Consider the following 15,562-nt stretch of genomic DNA (forward strand, 5'->3'; position numbering starts at 1 on the left):
TGACTTCCAGACCAACCTGAATTGAACTTTGCACTTAGGAAAATTTTATTACAATTTTTTTTTTTTTTTTTTTTTAATTCATCATTTAGCAGAATTGTAGTTTTGAATGGATTAAAATGATTGAAATGTAAAATAATAAAAATAATCAGGATTGAGTGGATTAAGATTTACAATGGGAGTGTTAGGCCCCCCCTCACCTGGACCCTACCCCGCTTTGTGGCTAGTTCCCTATTTGAGTACTTAAAGGGGTAGTCCAAGAAAATCAACTTTTCCCCTATCCACAGGATAAGGGAAAAGTAGGAGATTGCGGGGGTCTGACCTCTGAGCCCCCCACCCCCCGCACGCGCCAATCCCCATATCGGCTTCTATATTATGAATAGAATCATAGGTAAGGCACGTTACTCTTGGCTCTATTTATTCCTATGGAGCCGACAGAGAGAGGCGAGTACAGCACTTTTCCGTCATACTCAGCTCTCTCCAGCACCTCCATAGGAATGAATAGAGCCGCAGGTCAAGTGCCTTACCTGCATCACTAGTCATAATACAGAAGCCGGGGGCCCGATACACAGATTGTGGGGGGTAGAGAGGTTGGACCCATCATGATCCCCTGTGATAGGGAAAAAGTAGATTTTCTTGGAATACCCCTTTAATTTTCAGAGAAGTTTCCAAAATGCTCTTTTATGTTCTTTAGTCATTCTGAACACAGACCAAAGCTCCAACAATATCTCAGATACTTAGGAAGTTTTCAGTTTTCATCTTCATTTAAAATGTGATTTTATGTAGCGGAGTCCTGAGCCAAGTTCCCGTTCCAGCTGGGCCGCCATCTTCCTGTAACGTGGTGATTTATTTTCCTGGGTCCAGCTCTGGTCTTTCAGGTTGATTTCCTCCTCTCCCATCCATCTGTTCCTGAATGGTGGAATCTTTCGCGATACACTGAACCTTATAGCATCTTCTTCTTCTCCTTCTATGATGTAGGGCCCTTGCCAGCAGTTTAGCATCTTCACACTCTGATTAGCTGGAAACAGCCGCCATAAATATTCCATCCATCTGTGCAGAGAAATCCGGGCGGCGCATGGAGAGCGAGATGGAGACGCTCCGCCATTGACTTTTATTACTCAGCAAAGAAACACAAATAAATATCTGCAAAATGGGAAGAACAATTACTTTGGGATGTTTGTTTAAAGAGATTAGACTGAAAAATTCCTGCTAGAAAGCCACAAGTGCCAGACGTCACCATGTTAGATATATATATATATATATATATATATATATACATCTATTCACAGGGCTGAAATGGTTTTGCTCATTACATTATACATGATCAACTTTTAACAGTTTGCTTTACAGGGGTACTCAGGCAAAAAGCTTTTTCTTTCACATTAACTGGTTTCTAAAAGTTATATAGATTTGTAATTTACTTCTATTTAAAAAAAACTTGAGTCTTCCAGTACTTATCAGCTGCTGTATGTTCTGCAGGAGGTGGTGTATTCTTTCCAGTCTGACACATTGCTCTCTGCTGCCACCTCTGTCCATGTCAGGAACTGTCCAGAGCAGCAGCAAATCCTCATAGAAAACCTCTCCTGCTCTGGACAATTCTTGACATGGACAGAGGTGGCAGCAGAGAGCACTGTGTCAGACTGGAGAGAATACACCACTATCCGGCTTAGTTAATAGCCAGCCCTTCTTCGTTATTTAGATACATTGGCTACATATACTACTGGGGAAGCGCACAGGGGGGCTATATCGGAGGGGGAGCACACAGGAGGTCTATATACTACTTGGGAGCACTAAGCGGGGGGTCTATATACTAATGGGGGAGCACACAGGGGAACTATATACTACTGGGGTAGCACACAGGGGAACTATATACTACTAGGGGAGCGCACAGGGGTCTATATACTACTGAAGGCGGGCACAGGGGTCTATATACTACTGGGGGAGCAACAAGGGGGCTATATACTACTGGGGTAGCGCAACACGTTTACTAATGATGTTTAGCTCGGACCTTCACCTGACAATAGCCCCCGGTAAGTGGACCTTCACTGAGAGTTGTTGAGTACCCCTGCTGTACAGTATATTCTCACCTAGGTGACAAACTATTGACGTTAGTGTGCCTGTCCCTCATTGTGCCTCCTCAGATAGAACATTCTGTAATTCTTCATGTTTATAGAATTGGATTGTTCACCTTGGCTCGTGTATCACGCTGTCAGTACCATGGACAGGGCGACGCAGCATATCAATGAATGAGGAATTATAAGGAATATAAAACCTTTGCTTGTATGCTACATGTATGGATATCTGTAATGACTTTGTGCGGCTGGACTTATATTCTTATTAATTACATTACTAGTTCTTACCTTTTCATATTCAGTGCCCAATAAGGTTATATTCACACTGACAGGAGATGAGTGTATACGTTCCGCTGTTGCGGGTGCTGGGACAGAGCCGTCATATTTTGTTTATGGCACAATAGACGTAATAAGTGAGCATAAAAGCTTCTCCTTAAAGGGGTAATAATAAACAATCCATACTCCCTCAGGGGTCCTCCTGTGACATCTCTGGGTCCTCCACTGAACGCACTGGCCGCTACTTTCAAGATGGACTGATCTCGACAGTGACAGCCTGCTCAGCCAATCACCGGCCTTGGCATTGTCCCGCTTCAGTCAGTGATTGGCTGAGCCTTCTCTTACTGGAAAGATGAGTCTGTCTTGGAAGTTTATGGCATTTTCATGAATTTCCAGTATTTACATCAAACAACTTTTTTCTTTTTTTTTTTGGTTTTAGTCTGTACTGATTTTTTTACTCCTGTAAAACCAAGAAGGACAGATCCTCTGACCTGATTGCATAGACTTATATAGTAATATACTTATACTGAAAGATGGATATTTTGAATGACATCTATTTTACCTGCACTGTTATACAGTAAATACCTCATTTGGTATCTGAACAAAATCAGGGAAGAATTGTCCAGCTGACAGTTATTGAGGTGTTCGGGAACATCAAGGTTAAAGGAGCGGGGATTCCCCTCATAATAAGGGGAATCCGCGCTGTAAACAGGTGTTCCCCACAGTGGAGGCAGAGAGAGAGGCAGGAGCGGGGGGCAGCTCTTTGAAATTGCAGCGCCGCCCTGGAATCGCTCCTCCAGCCTTCTCCAGCTCCCTGGACCCTTCTTCAGGAGTCCCTTATCCTAAGGGTCCTTTTACATGACCTGATCATAAAGTGTGAACAAGCGCCAATCTGCTAGATCAGCGCTCATTTACTGAGCAATTATCAGACAGCAAGGGCTGCACAGACATCTATAGCGATGTCCGTGCAGCCCTTGCCTTTAGTGTAAAATAATAAAGTATTTACTTACCTTACCACATTCCCTGGTGTCCTCAGCCTTCCCCAGTGTCAGCAGCTGCAGCTCTGCCTTCTGTTCCGATCTCTGCACTGACTGGCTCAGCCAATCACTGGGCGCGGTCCTGTCTTGGCCAATGATTGACTGAGCGGCCTGTCACAGGATAGGCCGAGGACACCAGGAAACATGGTAAGGTAAGTATATACTTTACTTTTTTAGCTGTAGGGTGTCTACTCTTTGTGTATGTTGTGTTTTAGTCCTCTTTACAACCTATATTTGTATATACTTTCTGTTATCTACCCCTGGTTACAGCACCTTGATACCCTCTACAGTGAGTTCCATTAGTATCTGGCTTTTTGGGAAGGGGTGTTTGTTCTTGTCTCATCCCAGCAGGAGGTGATGTTTATGGTCTTCCTACCATCTGATCACCATTTATTTGCTCATGTTGTGATTTCTGCAGATCTTTCCAGTAGAGTTGTTTGAAGTGAGAAGAGCGATAAATCATTTCTTCTGATGACGAGCGGGTCGGCCGGCCCTGGAGGTGCCATCAGACCACTTGAATGAGTCATATTGTCGGCTTTGTTGTGCCTTATTTCTCTTGTCCTTTAAAGAGTAACCTTGTTAGCGCGGAGCAGAAGTAATCACTGAGCTGGATGGAGCTGTGCATGATGTATAGCGCCGGGTCAGAGTTTCTCCACAAATAGCTGATTTCACTTCGGGAAAACAAAGTACACTCTGGCTTAAAATAATAGCGCTCACATCAAAGACTCTATCATCTAATATGTGGTCAAATATATATTTTTTATTACATAGAGAGAAGAGAGTTCCTTTTTTTCCCAATAGTAAGAAATGTTTTTATAGTTTAAAGGGGAACTCCGGTTAGGAGAGATTTCACCCTGTTCAGTCCCCTCCCATAATCTAAGCTTGTGTGTAATAGCTTTCTCTTACATGAATTGGTCCTTTTGTCTGACTCACACCCTGAAGCTGCTGAAAATCCTCACTGCCTGCCCCACTCTTGTCTCCAATCCACTGTCCTCCCCCTCCCTTCTGAGACAGAGGTCACATGATCTCTGTCTCTTCTATTGCCAGGCAAACTGTAACACCTCATTTGTAACCCCGCCCACCACTGACATCCCACAGTGATCACCTGACCTAAGGTGGGAAAACAACAGCCTCTCCGGAGTAGTATAGGGGAAAGGAGACACTGTTGTTTCATCTATCTCTCTCTGGTGGGCAGATACAAGACAGTGGCGGGAGTCGGCTCTGCGGTGCAATGCATGCTGGGAGATGTAGTTTCCCATCCAGGTGCCATGATGTAAAACTGGGATCATTTATAAAAGTTTGAATCTGGGGCTAATAGCAGAGAAGACAAGTAGATAAGGTGTCAAAAAAATTTATAGAATCATTGGAGTTCCGCATTAAGCTGTTCTTAACCATGACATGGTGAGCCAATGGGATGTTGTGGATGGGAATGCAGATTGGTAGGAGAAATAGTGGGAGGGAGCAGGGCAATTTTTGCTTTATAATAAGGGGACTTCCTGTCCTAGTCCCCCACAGCTGCCTCTTCTGCTCCCCACTGCTACCCGTCCCCTCTAACATGCTATTGCTGGAGGAAATGCCTGCATAGCCAATCACTGGCTTCAGCAGTGACCGCCCTCAGCGCCCCCAGCCAGGGATTGGCTGAGACCATGTCCTACAGGAACAAGACATCAGAGATGCTGGAAAGCAGCAAAGACCTGGAGCTGCCAAGTGAGCGGGTCAGGGGCATTGGTTTTCTCTGGCTCTTCCTCCCCTCCATTATAAGTGTTGTATTGCCAGCAGATTCCTTCCATCAGGACAGATCACCGGATTATTAGCTGGATCTGATGGATCCGGGTCTCGTTAAAAAACTGATCAAACTTTTAACTAAATGAATTTCCTGATGTTGAAGGATATTTATGATGCAGTGTGATCTTTTATCAGACTTTATGCTTTAAATCCAAGTGGTTGAATGTGATATTTCCTGAGAGTAACTCCGACCTCCGGGCAGCTGTGATTGATGCTGGAAGGAAAGCAGAGGTTTCCTAGGAAGTTTCGGAGAAAATTTAATCAAGAAAAACATTACGTACAAATTGAAACTTGTGTGATTTAGGGAATGCTGTGCACCGAAGCATCTAAAAGCGAGGAATATACACACATTTTGTAAATGTTATATATGTATAGCTCCTATGCAGGCCTTACTGGAGTGTAATAAGAGAGGGGGGGGGGGGGGGCACATGGCAGAACTTTCCAGTCTGACACAGCGCTCTCTGCTGCCACCTCTGTCCATGTCAGGAACTGTCCAGAGCAGCAGCAAATCCCCATAGAAAACCTCTCCTGCTCTCCAAACTGGAGAGCATTTACCACTTCCTGCCAGACATACAGCAGCTGATAAGTACTGAAATTATTTAAAGGAGAAGTCTGGTGAAAATTTTTTTAAAGTATTGTATTGCCCCCCAAAAGTTATACAAATCCCCAATATACACTTATTATGGGAAATGCTTATAAAGTGCTTTTTTTCCTGCACTTACTACTGCATCAAGGCTTCACTTCCTGGATAAAAAATGTTGATGTCACTTCCCGAATAACATGGTGATGTCACTTCCTGCAAATATGTTTAATATTTTATATGCAAAGGAGTAATAAAAATATTTGTTAGGCGAAGGTGACGTTATGCAGACTTTTATCTTTTAGGTCATCTTATACATGTATTTTGTACATGTTTTGCTTAAAGGGGAACTATCAGCATGTCAGATGACTCTAACTTGCTGATATGTCCCTATTAACTTCCTCCTCAGCAAAAAAAAAAGTTTGTGCACTGTCTGTGCTTCAAAACAATAAAAGGGACCATACTTACCTCCTGCATCCCTCCTCCCCCTACTCCTCATTTAGCTTTGGTCCTGGGTGGTCTCCAGTTCTGATAACGTCCAATGACATCCTGCACCCCCCCCCCCCCCCCCCCCCACACACACACACATACACACACACACACACACACACACACACACACACACTCAGCTCTGTGATTGGGTAAGCGGGAAGTAGCATATCAGAGGAGACCAGAGGAGCTGACAGTGTGGGGAGTGAGGAATGAGGGAGGTAAGTATGTAATATTGTATTATTCACAGGGTGGCAGTACAAAAACATTTCTAATTGCCTAGTACTATTTCTCATGATATGTAATGGACAAGCCCTGTCATGGAAAGTATCCCTGCGAACGGTGGTAAAATACATGAAGGTAAATGAATATATATTATAGTACACATACATATATACATACATACACAAACCATAAAGCCAGTACTCGTATTGTATATATTGTTATTACATGCTCCGGTCCTAGTCTGCTTATACTTATCTAGTACTCTTCACATTCCCATAGACCCCGCACCATTACTAGAGGCTGCCCGTGGTTTAGAAGACCGACTACTGCAACTTCAGTGCATAGAGCCCGAAAACAAAGCTGTGAAGGAAATCTGCAGACACTGGAAGAAGTACTCTGACTTCTTCTCCACCGCTAAAGGTAATTGTACGTGTGTATATGTCAAATATATTAACATTCAGTATAACAGTACACGTTTTACAGACAGTCATCTTTACACACTGGAGTGTTTGACCTTTGTGCTTGGAGGAGGTGCTTGAGAGAAGTAAGAGAGGTAATTGAAGCGGTGCTTGTAGAGTAGAAAGTAGAGGAGAGGAGTTTACCAGAGGAGCTCTAACCCAGTGTAGCTATGGACTCTGCTGGAACCTTTAGTAGATATCTCTTCAATAGTGAAGTGTTACTTGTACTTGTGTTTAGACTGTGTCTGACCACATTCTGCCCCCTGGTATCGTAAAGCACCAGACATGGTTATCTGGGTGTAGCTAGGGGTCTAAGATTTCCCAGTTACCCGCACTGCGCGATAGGATACGTAGGCCTTCTGTACTGGCTGTTTTGTCCTATCAAGGCTAGTTCCTGTCTTGTCAGGTTACTGCCCTGCTCTTTGTAGACGTGTTCCTGGCATGGGTCAGGGTGTTACTTGGTTACTACTTAGGGTGTTACTTGGTAGGCTTAGCACTGCATAATAGATATAGTGGTAGTTATAGAAGAAGTGCTGGTCTTTAACTGCATCTGTACACGTTGGTGACTAGAGTAGACTGCTCAGCTGTCCCTGACAGGGGTCCTGGCATAAGCCAGGCCCTAACGTAACTTCTGCAGGGACTGTTGTCTCTTGCATCCTTCCTCTCTAAGAACCTGGTAAGAACTACCTATACTTCCTCCACAGTGAAACTCTTCCTACAAGGGCCTCTGTATGCCTGCCTGTGAGTGGTGGGGATGAGTGTACGCATGAGAAAGGAGAAAGATAATAGGTTAGAAAAAAGAGCACCTCCTATTCGTCAGCATGGAACACATTAACATTAAAACATTAACCCATTACTACCTTCACCTGTGAATATAAGGATGTAAGGATAGAAACACTGACACCTAGTGGGGAAACTTAATACACTTCATCCATCACTTAACCTGAGAGAAAAGGCTTTTTGACAGGTGCACAGGAGAGAGAAAAACATCAGTGGTGGGACACCACACAATCATTTCTTTAAATCTGTCACCTCGAATATTATTATTATAATTATTTTTATACTTCTTAGATAGCAGGAACACAATCAACTAAACAAATACATTATAGTGGTTTTAGATTCATCCCTAAAGGGGCTTATCCAGGGTTAGAAAAACATGGCCACTTTCTTTCAGAAACAGCACCGCCCTTGTTCTCAGTTTGGGGTTATGTTCAAACAATGTATTTTTTATGAAAAGAACCTCCGTTGTTTGCAATTAAAACAATGGCCGTTAGTCACTCAGTGTGTTGAAAAACAGCCATTGTTTGGTACGGCCGTTGACATGTCAATTATTTATGTCCGTTCTGCATTGAAATCAATGCAATTTTTGGGGCAACAACGTTCGTTGTTCGTGGGGTCGTTGTTCGTGCACTGGGTGTGGGTTTTGCAATTCAGTTCCCTTAATGTGAATGGAGGTCAGGTGTAATACCACACACAACCTGAGGGCAGGGTGGCGCTGCTTTTGAAAGATATAAGCTGTGTTGTTTCTGATGCTGGATTACTTTAACCCCATCTGAGGACTTTCACTTTCACAGCACAGGGCTTACTGGGGCAAGTACCGGGGCCAACACTGCCTCTAGGGGCCCAGAGAGGGAGTAGGGACCGATGTTCTAATGTTTAGCCCATTCACTGTAGTGACACAGGAGCAGGACCTGCACTGAGAGAGAAAAGGTTGAAGGACCTGATCATATGACCCAAAGGTCCTCAACCCTACAATGTGGCGAGCAGCCTGACAGAGAGGAAGAGGGAAAAGAGTCGTAAGTGTGTCTGAGCATGTCAGTCAGTCTGTCAGTCAGTATCTGTGTCAGTCAGTGTGTATAAGTCAGTCAGTGTCAGTCAGTCTGTATAAGTCAGTCAGTGTCAGCTGGTCAGTTAGTATCAGTCAGTCAGTGTCTGTAATGTGTGTTTGTGTATGTTAATGGTGTGTGAAGGGATCGAGCATAGTGTGTGAATGATGGTTACATAGAGGATGGATAAGTGACGCACCCGAGGGTCCGCAAAAACCTGGAGCCGGCCCTGATGAGGTTAAGTAAATGGTGCAGCCAGTGTGTCAGTATGATGTGTATACAGTACAGTACTGCTAATCGTCTGTATGGCCCGTTGTGCTTTTTATTTCATTGCTTTGTATAACGCCTGATATACCGGCACTGGACCGCCTAAGAGGACGGGACCCCGTACATGTCTCTCTGTTATCAGGCTGTTACATTATCTCAGGTTACAGTAGTGAGATTGTAGTTGCAGTAAGATGGTAAAACTGCACTGACTTACTGATTTGTACTGTAGATGATGGATTTACTGTGGGAAGTGCTGCCATTGACGCTTTAAATATGTGTTGACAGCGAAGCAAATTGATTATTCTGACAAAACATAGAAGCAAAGATACAAAAGTTGATAATGCTCCATTAATAGGAGTCATCGCTGAAATAATTAACAAATGAGAACATCAATGTATCTATATGAGAGAGCCGGGCAGTACTGCAACTCAACACACAAAGGGGGAGTTCACCAAAAATAAGAAAAAATCTTTCAAATCAACTGATGTCAGAAAGTGCCAGAGATTTGTAATTTACTTCTATTAAAAATCTTCAGTCTTCCAGTACTTATCAGCTGCTGTATGTCCTGCAGGAAGTGGTGTATTATTTCCAGTCTGACACAGTGCTCTCTGCTGCCATCTCTGTCCATGTCAGGAACTGTGCAGAGCAGGAGAGGTTTTCTATGGGGATTTGCTGCTGCTCTGGACAGTTCCTGACATGGACAGAGGTGGCAGCAGAGAGCGCTGTTTCAGACTGGAAAGAATTTTCAGATTTTCTGCAACTTTAATATGTTTGATGTCGGCAACATAGAAAAGCTTAAAATGACCTTAAAGGGGTTGTACAGCGAAAATCTTTTTCTTTCAAATCAACTGGTGGCAGAAAGTTTTAAAGATTAGTAATTTACTTCTATAAAAATATCTCCAGTCTTCCCATACTTATTAGCTGCTGTATGTCCTGCAGAAAGTGGTGTATTCTCTCCAGTCTGACACAGTGCTCTCTGCTGACATCTGTGGCCGAGACAGGAACTGTCTAAAGCAGGAGAGGTTTTCTATGGGGATTCATGGAAAACTGAGACCGGCCAGAGGTGTCAGCAGAGAGCACTGTGTCAGACTGAAAATAAAACAACATTTCCTGCAAGACATACAGCAGCTGATAAGTATGGGAAGACTGGAGATTTTTTTTAATAGAAGTTAATTACAAATCTATATAACTTTCTGATATCAGTTGATTTGAAAGAAAAATATTTTCGCTAGACAACTCCTTTAAATAAACTATCACCCTTTGGAGATCATTATATTCTCTTTTCTTACTTCATTTGGAAATCCTCATTATCAGCTTCACTGATTGCTCTTATACTTCCCACTTATCTATATTACCGCAGCAGTATATATATATATATATATATATATATATATATAGTGTCTGCGGTTATGGAACAATCGTTTTATTAATATGACGGGGTGAATGCACTCGGGGGTAATAGCTCCATCTCAGGTGATAAGAGAAGCTCTGGAGGATCCAGGTGTCAGGTGTATGGGCCCTATAGTACTGGCACTCTCCAATACTCTTCTCTCCACTGTTTGTATCCATTTTACACATGCAAATCACATTGTTTTATTGTTGTTATTTTAATAGTTTGTTTAACTTTAACTTATATATATAGTTATATATATATATATATATATATATATATAGTTATATAGATTTGTAATTTACTTCTATTTTAAAAATCTCCAGTCTTCCAGTACTTACCAGCTGCAGTATGTCCTGCAGGAAGTGTTCTATTCTCTCCAGTCTGACACAGTGCTCTCTGCTGCCACCTCTGTCCATGTCAGGAACTGTCCAGAGCAGGAGAGGTTTTCTATGGGGATTTGCTGCTGCTCTGGACAGTTCCTGACATGGACAGAGGTGGCAGTAGAGAGCACTGTGTCAGACTGGAAAGAATACACCACTTCCTGCAGGACAAACAGCAACTGATAAGTACTGGAAGACTTGAGATTTTTAAATAGGAATCAATTACAAACCCTTTAAGGGAGTATTGAAAGTAACTAGCTGATTGGTGGATCTCTGACTGCTAGGACCTCCACTGAGCCTGACAATGTCCCCCAAACAAATGGAACCAGTGTATTTATTTGAACTGAAAGAAAAAAAAATTTCATTGGAGTACCCCTTTAAAAGACTCAGCAGCTTGTGTCATTCACAGTCATGGGGAATCTGTTGGCGCTATACAAATAAATATTATTATTATTATTATTATTGACCTGATATGATCGCTGGTATAGATGGAATAAAGTTACGAGGACTTTTATAACTCTCGCTCTTTATCCTGTGAATATTTTTGATCCTTTTCGCTTACGTTCGGCCTCTGTGATTGTATTATCGTTACTTTGTGATTCACTCCCCGTCTGTACTATTCACTTTAATTAAAAACCAGGCCCCCTATGAGGGAAGGGTCAGCAGATCACACTTTATTGCATAGTGAATAAATGCCGGCTAAGGGTGAAAGGGCATTGTCCTCCTGTTCATGGGGCCCTAGAGCCAGTGGTGCTGCCGCATTCTGGCCACTGGGGGCAGCAGAGCTCCCTCCCTGCACAGCACAGGCAGGAAGCAGCAGCAGCAGCTCTCCCAGGCTTCAGCCAAGACTCCCACTGTCACATCCAGCTGTGCAGCTCCACTGCTCTCTGCATTAACCCTCTCCCTGCCAGGGGGGCATCTCTGTGCACTGTAGTCATGATGCTTCTCTGAATTTTTACCCCCACAGAGAGGAAAGAGGGCACGGCGCCAGCTGGTATCCCACTGCAGAGGGACGAAGCCTGGCACGGGAAACTCTTCTCTGTGGACACCTATCAGCAGAAGAATGAAGCAGAGAGCGAAAAGTACGTGAGTAACCCGCAGCTTCCATGTCTATTTTCAGCAAAGGGTTATCCGTAACGCTGGCACGGAATCGCTCTGTGCCCAGGGACGGGGTCTGTGCATCGGTGTGCATGGCATGCAGCAGCTGTCTGCAACTTGTGGCTCTCCGGCTATTGTAAAGCTACAACTCCTAGAATTCCCTGCAGGTTATGAGGATGCTGGAAGTTATAGGTGCACATCAGTATTAGAGGGCCACCGCATGACAACGACTAGAGGACAGGTGTCGTCTATGATAAGAGGAGGATGGGTATGACTATGGGATCACTGCCAGGGTCCAAGTATAGCCATTGCTTCCACTTCCCATAACTGTCCAGAGTGGTATCTGTAGACGTCATATGTATCGTAGTGATATGATAGGTGTATTATAACTGTACAGGAGTATTATAGCTGTATAGGGTTATTATAGCTGTAAAGGGTTATTATAGCATTACAGGGTTATTATACCTGTACGGGATTATTATAGCTGTATAGGGTTATTATAGGGTTAATATAGCCGTTTAGGCTTATTATAGCTGTATAGGGTTATTATAGCTGTATAGGCTTATTATAGCTGTATAGGGTTATTATAGCTGTATAGGCTTATTATAGCTGTATAGGCTTATTATAGCTGTTTAGGATTATTATAGCTGTACGGGGTTATTATAGGATTATTATAGCTGTATAGGGTTATTATAGCTGTATAGGGTTATTATAGGATTATTGTAGCTATATACGGTTATTATAGCATTACAGGGTTATTATAGATGTATATTTTTATTATAGCTGTATAGGGTTATTATAGCTGTATAGAGTTATTATAGCTGTATAGAGTTATTATAGCTGTACGGGGTTATTATAGGATTATTATAGCTGTATAGGGTTATTATAGCTGTATAGGGTTATTATAGGATTATTGTAGCTATATACGGTTATTATAGCATTACAGGGTTATTATAGATGTATATTTTTATTATAGCTGTATAGAGTTATTATAGCTGTATAGAGTTATTATAGCTGTATAAGATTATTATAGGATTATTATAGCTGTATAGGATTGTTATAGCTCAAAACCTCCATTAAAAGTTGTGAAAAGTTAAAAAAATTAAAATTCAGTTTTACTTTAATTGGCCTAAATAATAATGTCATGTGACTGCATATTTAGCTAAATGTTTCTTGTATCGGTGACTGCATATGAGGGTCTTCCTTATGATAAGGACTAGACCACCATCCTGGCTGTGGAAACCAGACTAAATTATACAGAAGGTTTCTAGAGCCCAGCAGGACCCCGGAGCAGCCGAGGCTCAAAGTGATGGGAGACAGAAGAGTTTCTAGTGTGAGACATAGTGAAACCGGAAAGGAGGATTGTCATGTGAATGTAATAAAGTGCTGCAAAATGAAATCAATGAATAAAAAGAGCTGTGCATTGTAATGGTAACAGTTATACTGTAGTTATAAGTGAGAGAGTAAAAATTCAGCACTCACCATCAAAAGTGGGGGGGGCCTCTGGGCTCTTTTGATGGTGAGTGCCGCCGTATTACTCTCTCACTGGCTTTTGCATATCTCAAGAATTCACTTTTTCAAAGATTTACTGTGTTCTGCTCTACAGAACTAAATTGTTGCTAAATTTGGACTTATTCAGGCTGCTTGTTGTATCATTTACTGAATTGACTGCACATACGTCGCCCAAGACCTACAGTATATGGCTGAGATTGGAGGATAGTGGCAATTTTTTTTTACTTTTTTGCTTGTGAGATACTGTAGTAATAATATATATATGTATATACAGTATATGGTGTGTAGAGTGGGAACAGCACTTGTGCGGATAAGTTCTTGTGGGGGTGCCAGCAGTGTGCACTGTGGAACCACTTGTGCACAGCTATGTAGACAAGGTAAACCACTGCGGCACTCCCGATGAAATCACCAGTGCACCAGTAGAAGGAATAAACCTGTTTGTTTGATTTCATCGGAAGTGCCGTGGTGGTTTACCTTGTGTGCTGACCCCTGGTGAGGAGGAACGGCCGGTCACTTGCCAGATGGTAGAGTGTGACGCCAGTTCTATGGTGGTTGGGCGAGATACAGCCGTGCCCAGTGATGTTATGTCGTGATGCCAGTACCAGTTGGGCACACAGGTATGGTGGTACACCTGCTTTTAGTTTAAAGGGCCGGTTGTACCTTGTTCGCCTGTGGACAGTGTCCTTGGGTTGATATTACGATGGGCCGGAGTGGTGTACCGGAGTGGTGTACCGAACTATCGGTAATGCCACTCACAGAAAGGGGAAAGGTCCCAAGGATGTGGTATACAGTGTTGGTTTGGGGTGAAGAATCACAGAGTCTCTATACCATAAATAATCTCACTTTTACTTTGAAAGTACTTGTGTGCAGCAGTTAATACAACTTTCCCTTGACAGGGTACAGTAATACACTTGATAGATCTCTTAATAAAACACTTGATAATACAGCAACCAGATCTGTGATAGGAATACAGCGGAGAGTACAATCGTGGTGACTGATTTGAGTGCTGAGAGATACAAAGAATCAGAAGAGCAGAGAGTAGGATGTCGCGAGAGTCCCAACCCAAGTAGTACTGTGCTCTGCCGGGATGTTGGAGGATGAGGTAGAAGAATACTTAGAAGAAGAAGAGAATACTTGTGCCTGTGTTTTGACCTTTGGGTCTTTGCACCACCTAATGCCCAACCAGTGTTGGGGGACCCGTCATAGTGGGTGACACAAGGCCCCAAACCTTGTTACCTGGGATGAACGGAATGCTGAGGATTTCCTGCTGACAACCACGCTGCAAGATAGAGTTCCTGGGCTTTTAGCAACTTTGCTCTATCCAGATCAGTTCCTAGCTTCTTTTGGCTTTGTGGATACTGTCCTAAACTGTCTCTCCCAGTCCACGGCGTGGGTTGAGGTTATCTCTGACTTGTCCTCTCCTGTAACAGTTTTAACACTGCTTAGTGTTGTGTAGAGTAAACGGAGGAGAAACTGTTATCTGCGTCTTGTCTTGTCTTGCTTCCTACTCATACAGGAACCTGACTAAGACTGACCCTTTAGGGTAGGGGGACCTGGAAGAGGGCCAGGGCCCAAGAGGACCACTGTAGGGAGCTTTCTAGCTTGCGTCCTTCTCCTACAACGTCCAACACCAAAGACTCATACACTTCCTCTATCCATGCGACTTCCTATCCCCAGCATATCTAAGGTGTGCTGTGAGTGGGTGAAGAAGTAAAGTGAGAGATGATAGGATAGAAGAAGACATTCCCATAGGTTCACAGATCCATGTGCCCACAAATAAACAATAACCCTTTCCACACTTCAGCCGTGCAGCAACTAAGTACACACACCTATCACAGCGACATCTAGTGGCGAAACTTTATCACTACCTTCATCACCACTGAGTCACAATAAGTACAGGCTTTTACGAAGGGTGTAGCCAATAGCAACACCTGTAGTGGGACATATGTATACATCCTCTTGGTGGAATATTCCTTAAAGAGGTTTTCCGGATATTTTTTATTTCTTTTTTTTTAAAAGTAAGTTATATAGATTTGTAATTTACTTGTGTTAAAAAGTCTTCCAGTATTTATCAGCTGCTGTATGTCCTGCATGAGGCGGTGTATTCTTTCCAGTCTGACACAGTGCTCTCTGCTGCCTCCAGAGAAGAAGGTGCATGTTACTATGA

The 15,562-nt window shown here is 43.0% G+C and overlaps 1 protein-coding gene across 3 annotated transcripts in view; it reads left to right on the forward strand.

Annotated features, from left to right (window-relative positions):
* CUX2 (cut like homeobox 2) overlaps positions 1-15,562 on the forward strand; it is a 283,672-nt gene that overhangs the window by 216,411 nt on the left and 51,699 nt on the right. For 2 of the 3 annotated variants that reach the window (XM_069960776.1, XM_069960777.1), the window contains exons 5-6: positions 6,741-6,881; positions 11,753-11,867. In XM_069960776.1, the coding sequence (XP_069816877.1) occupies positions 6,741-6,881; positions 11,753-11,867 (256 nt within the window). Of the gene's footprint in view, positions 1-6,740; positions 6,882-11,571; positions 11,872-15,562 lie in introns of those variants that run through there. The other variant, XM_069960778.1, reaches the window with a different exon arrangement.

This window comes from Dendropsophus ebraccatus, chromosome 3, assembly GCF_027789765.1.
Source record: "Dendropsophus ebraccatus isolate aDenEbr1 chromosome 3, aDenEbr1.pat, whole genome shotgun sequence".
NCBI lineage: Eukaryota > Metazoa > Chordata > Amphibia > Anura > Hylidae > Dendropsophus > Dendropsophus ebraccatus.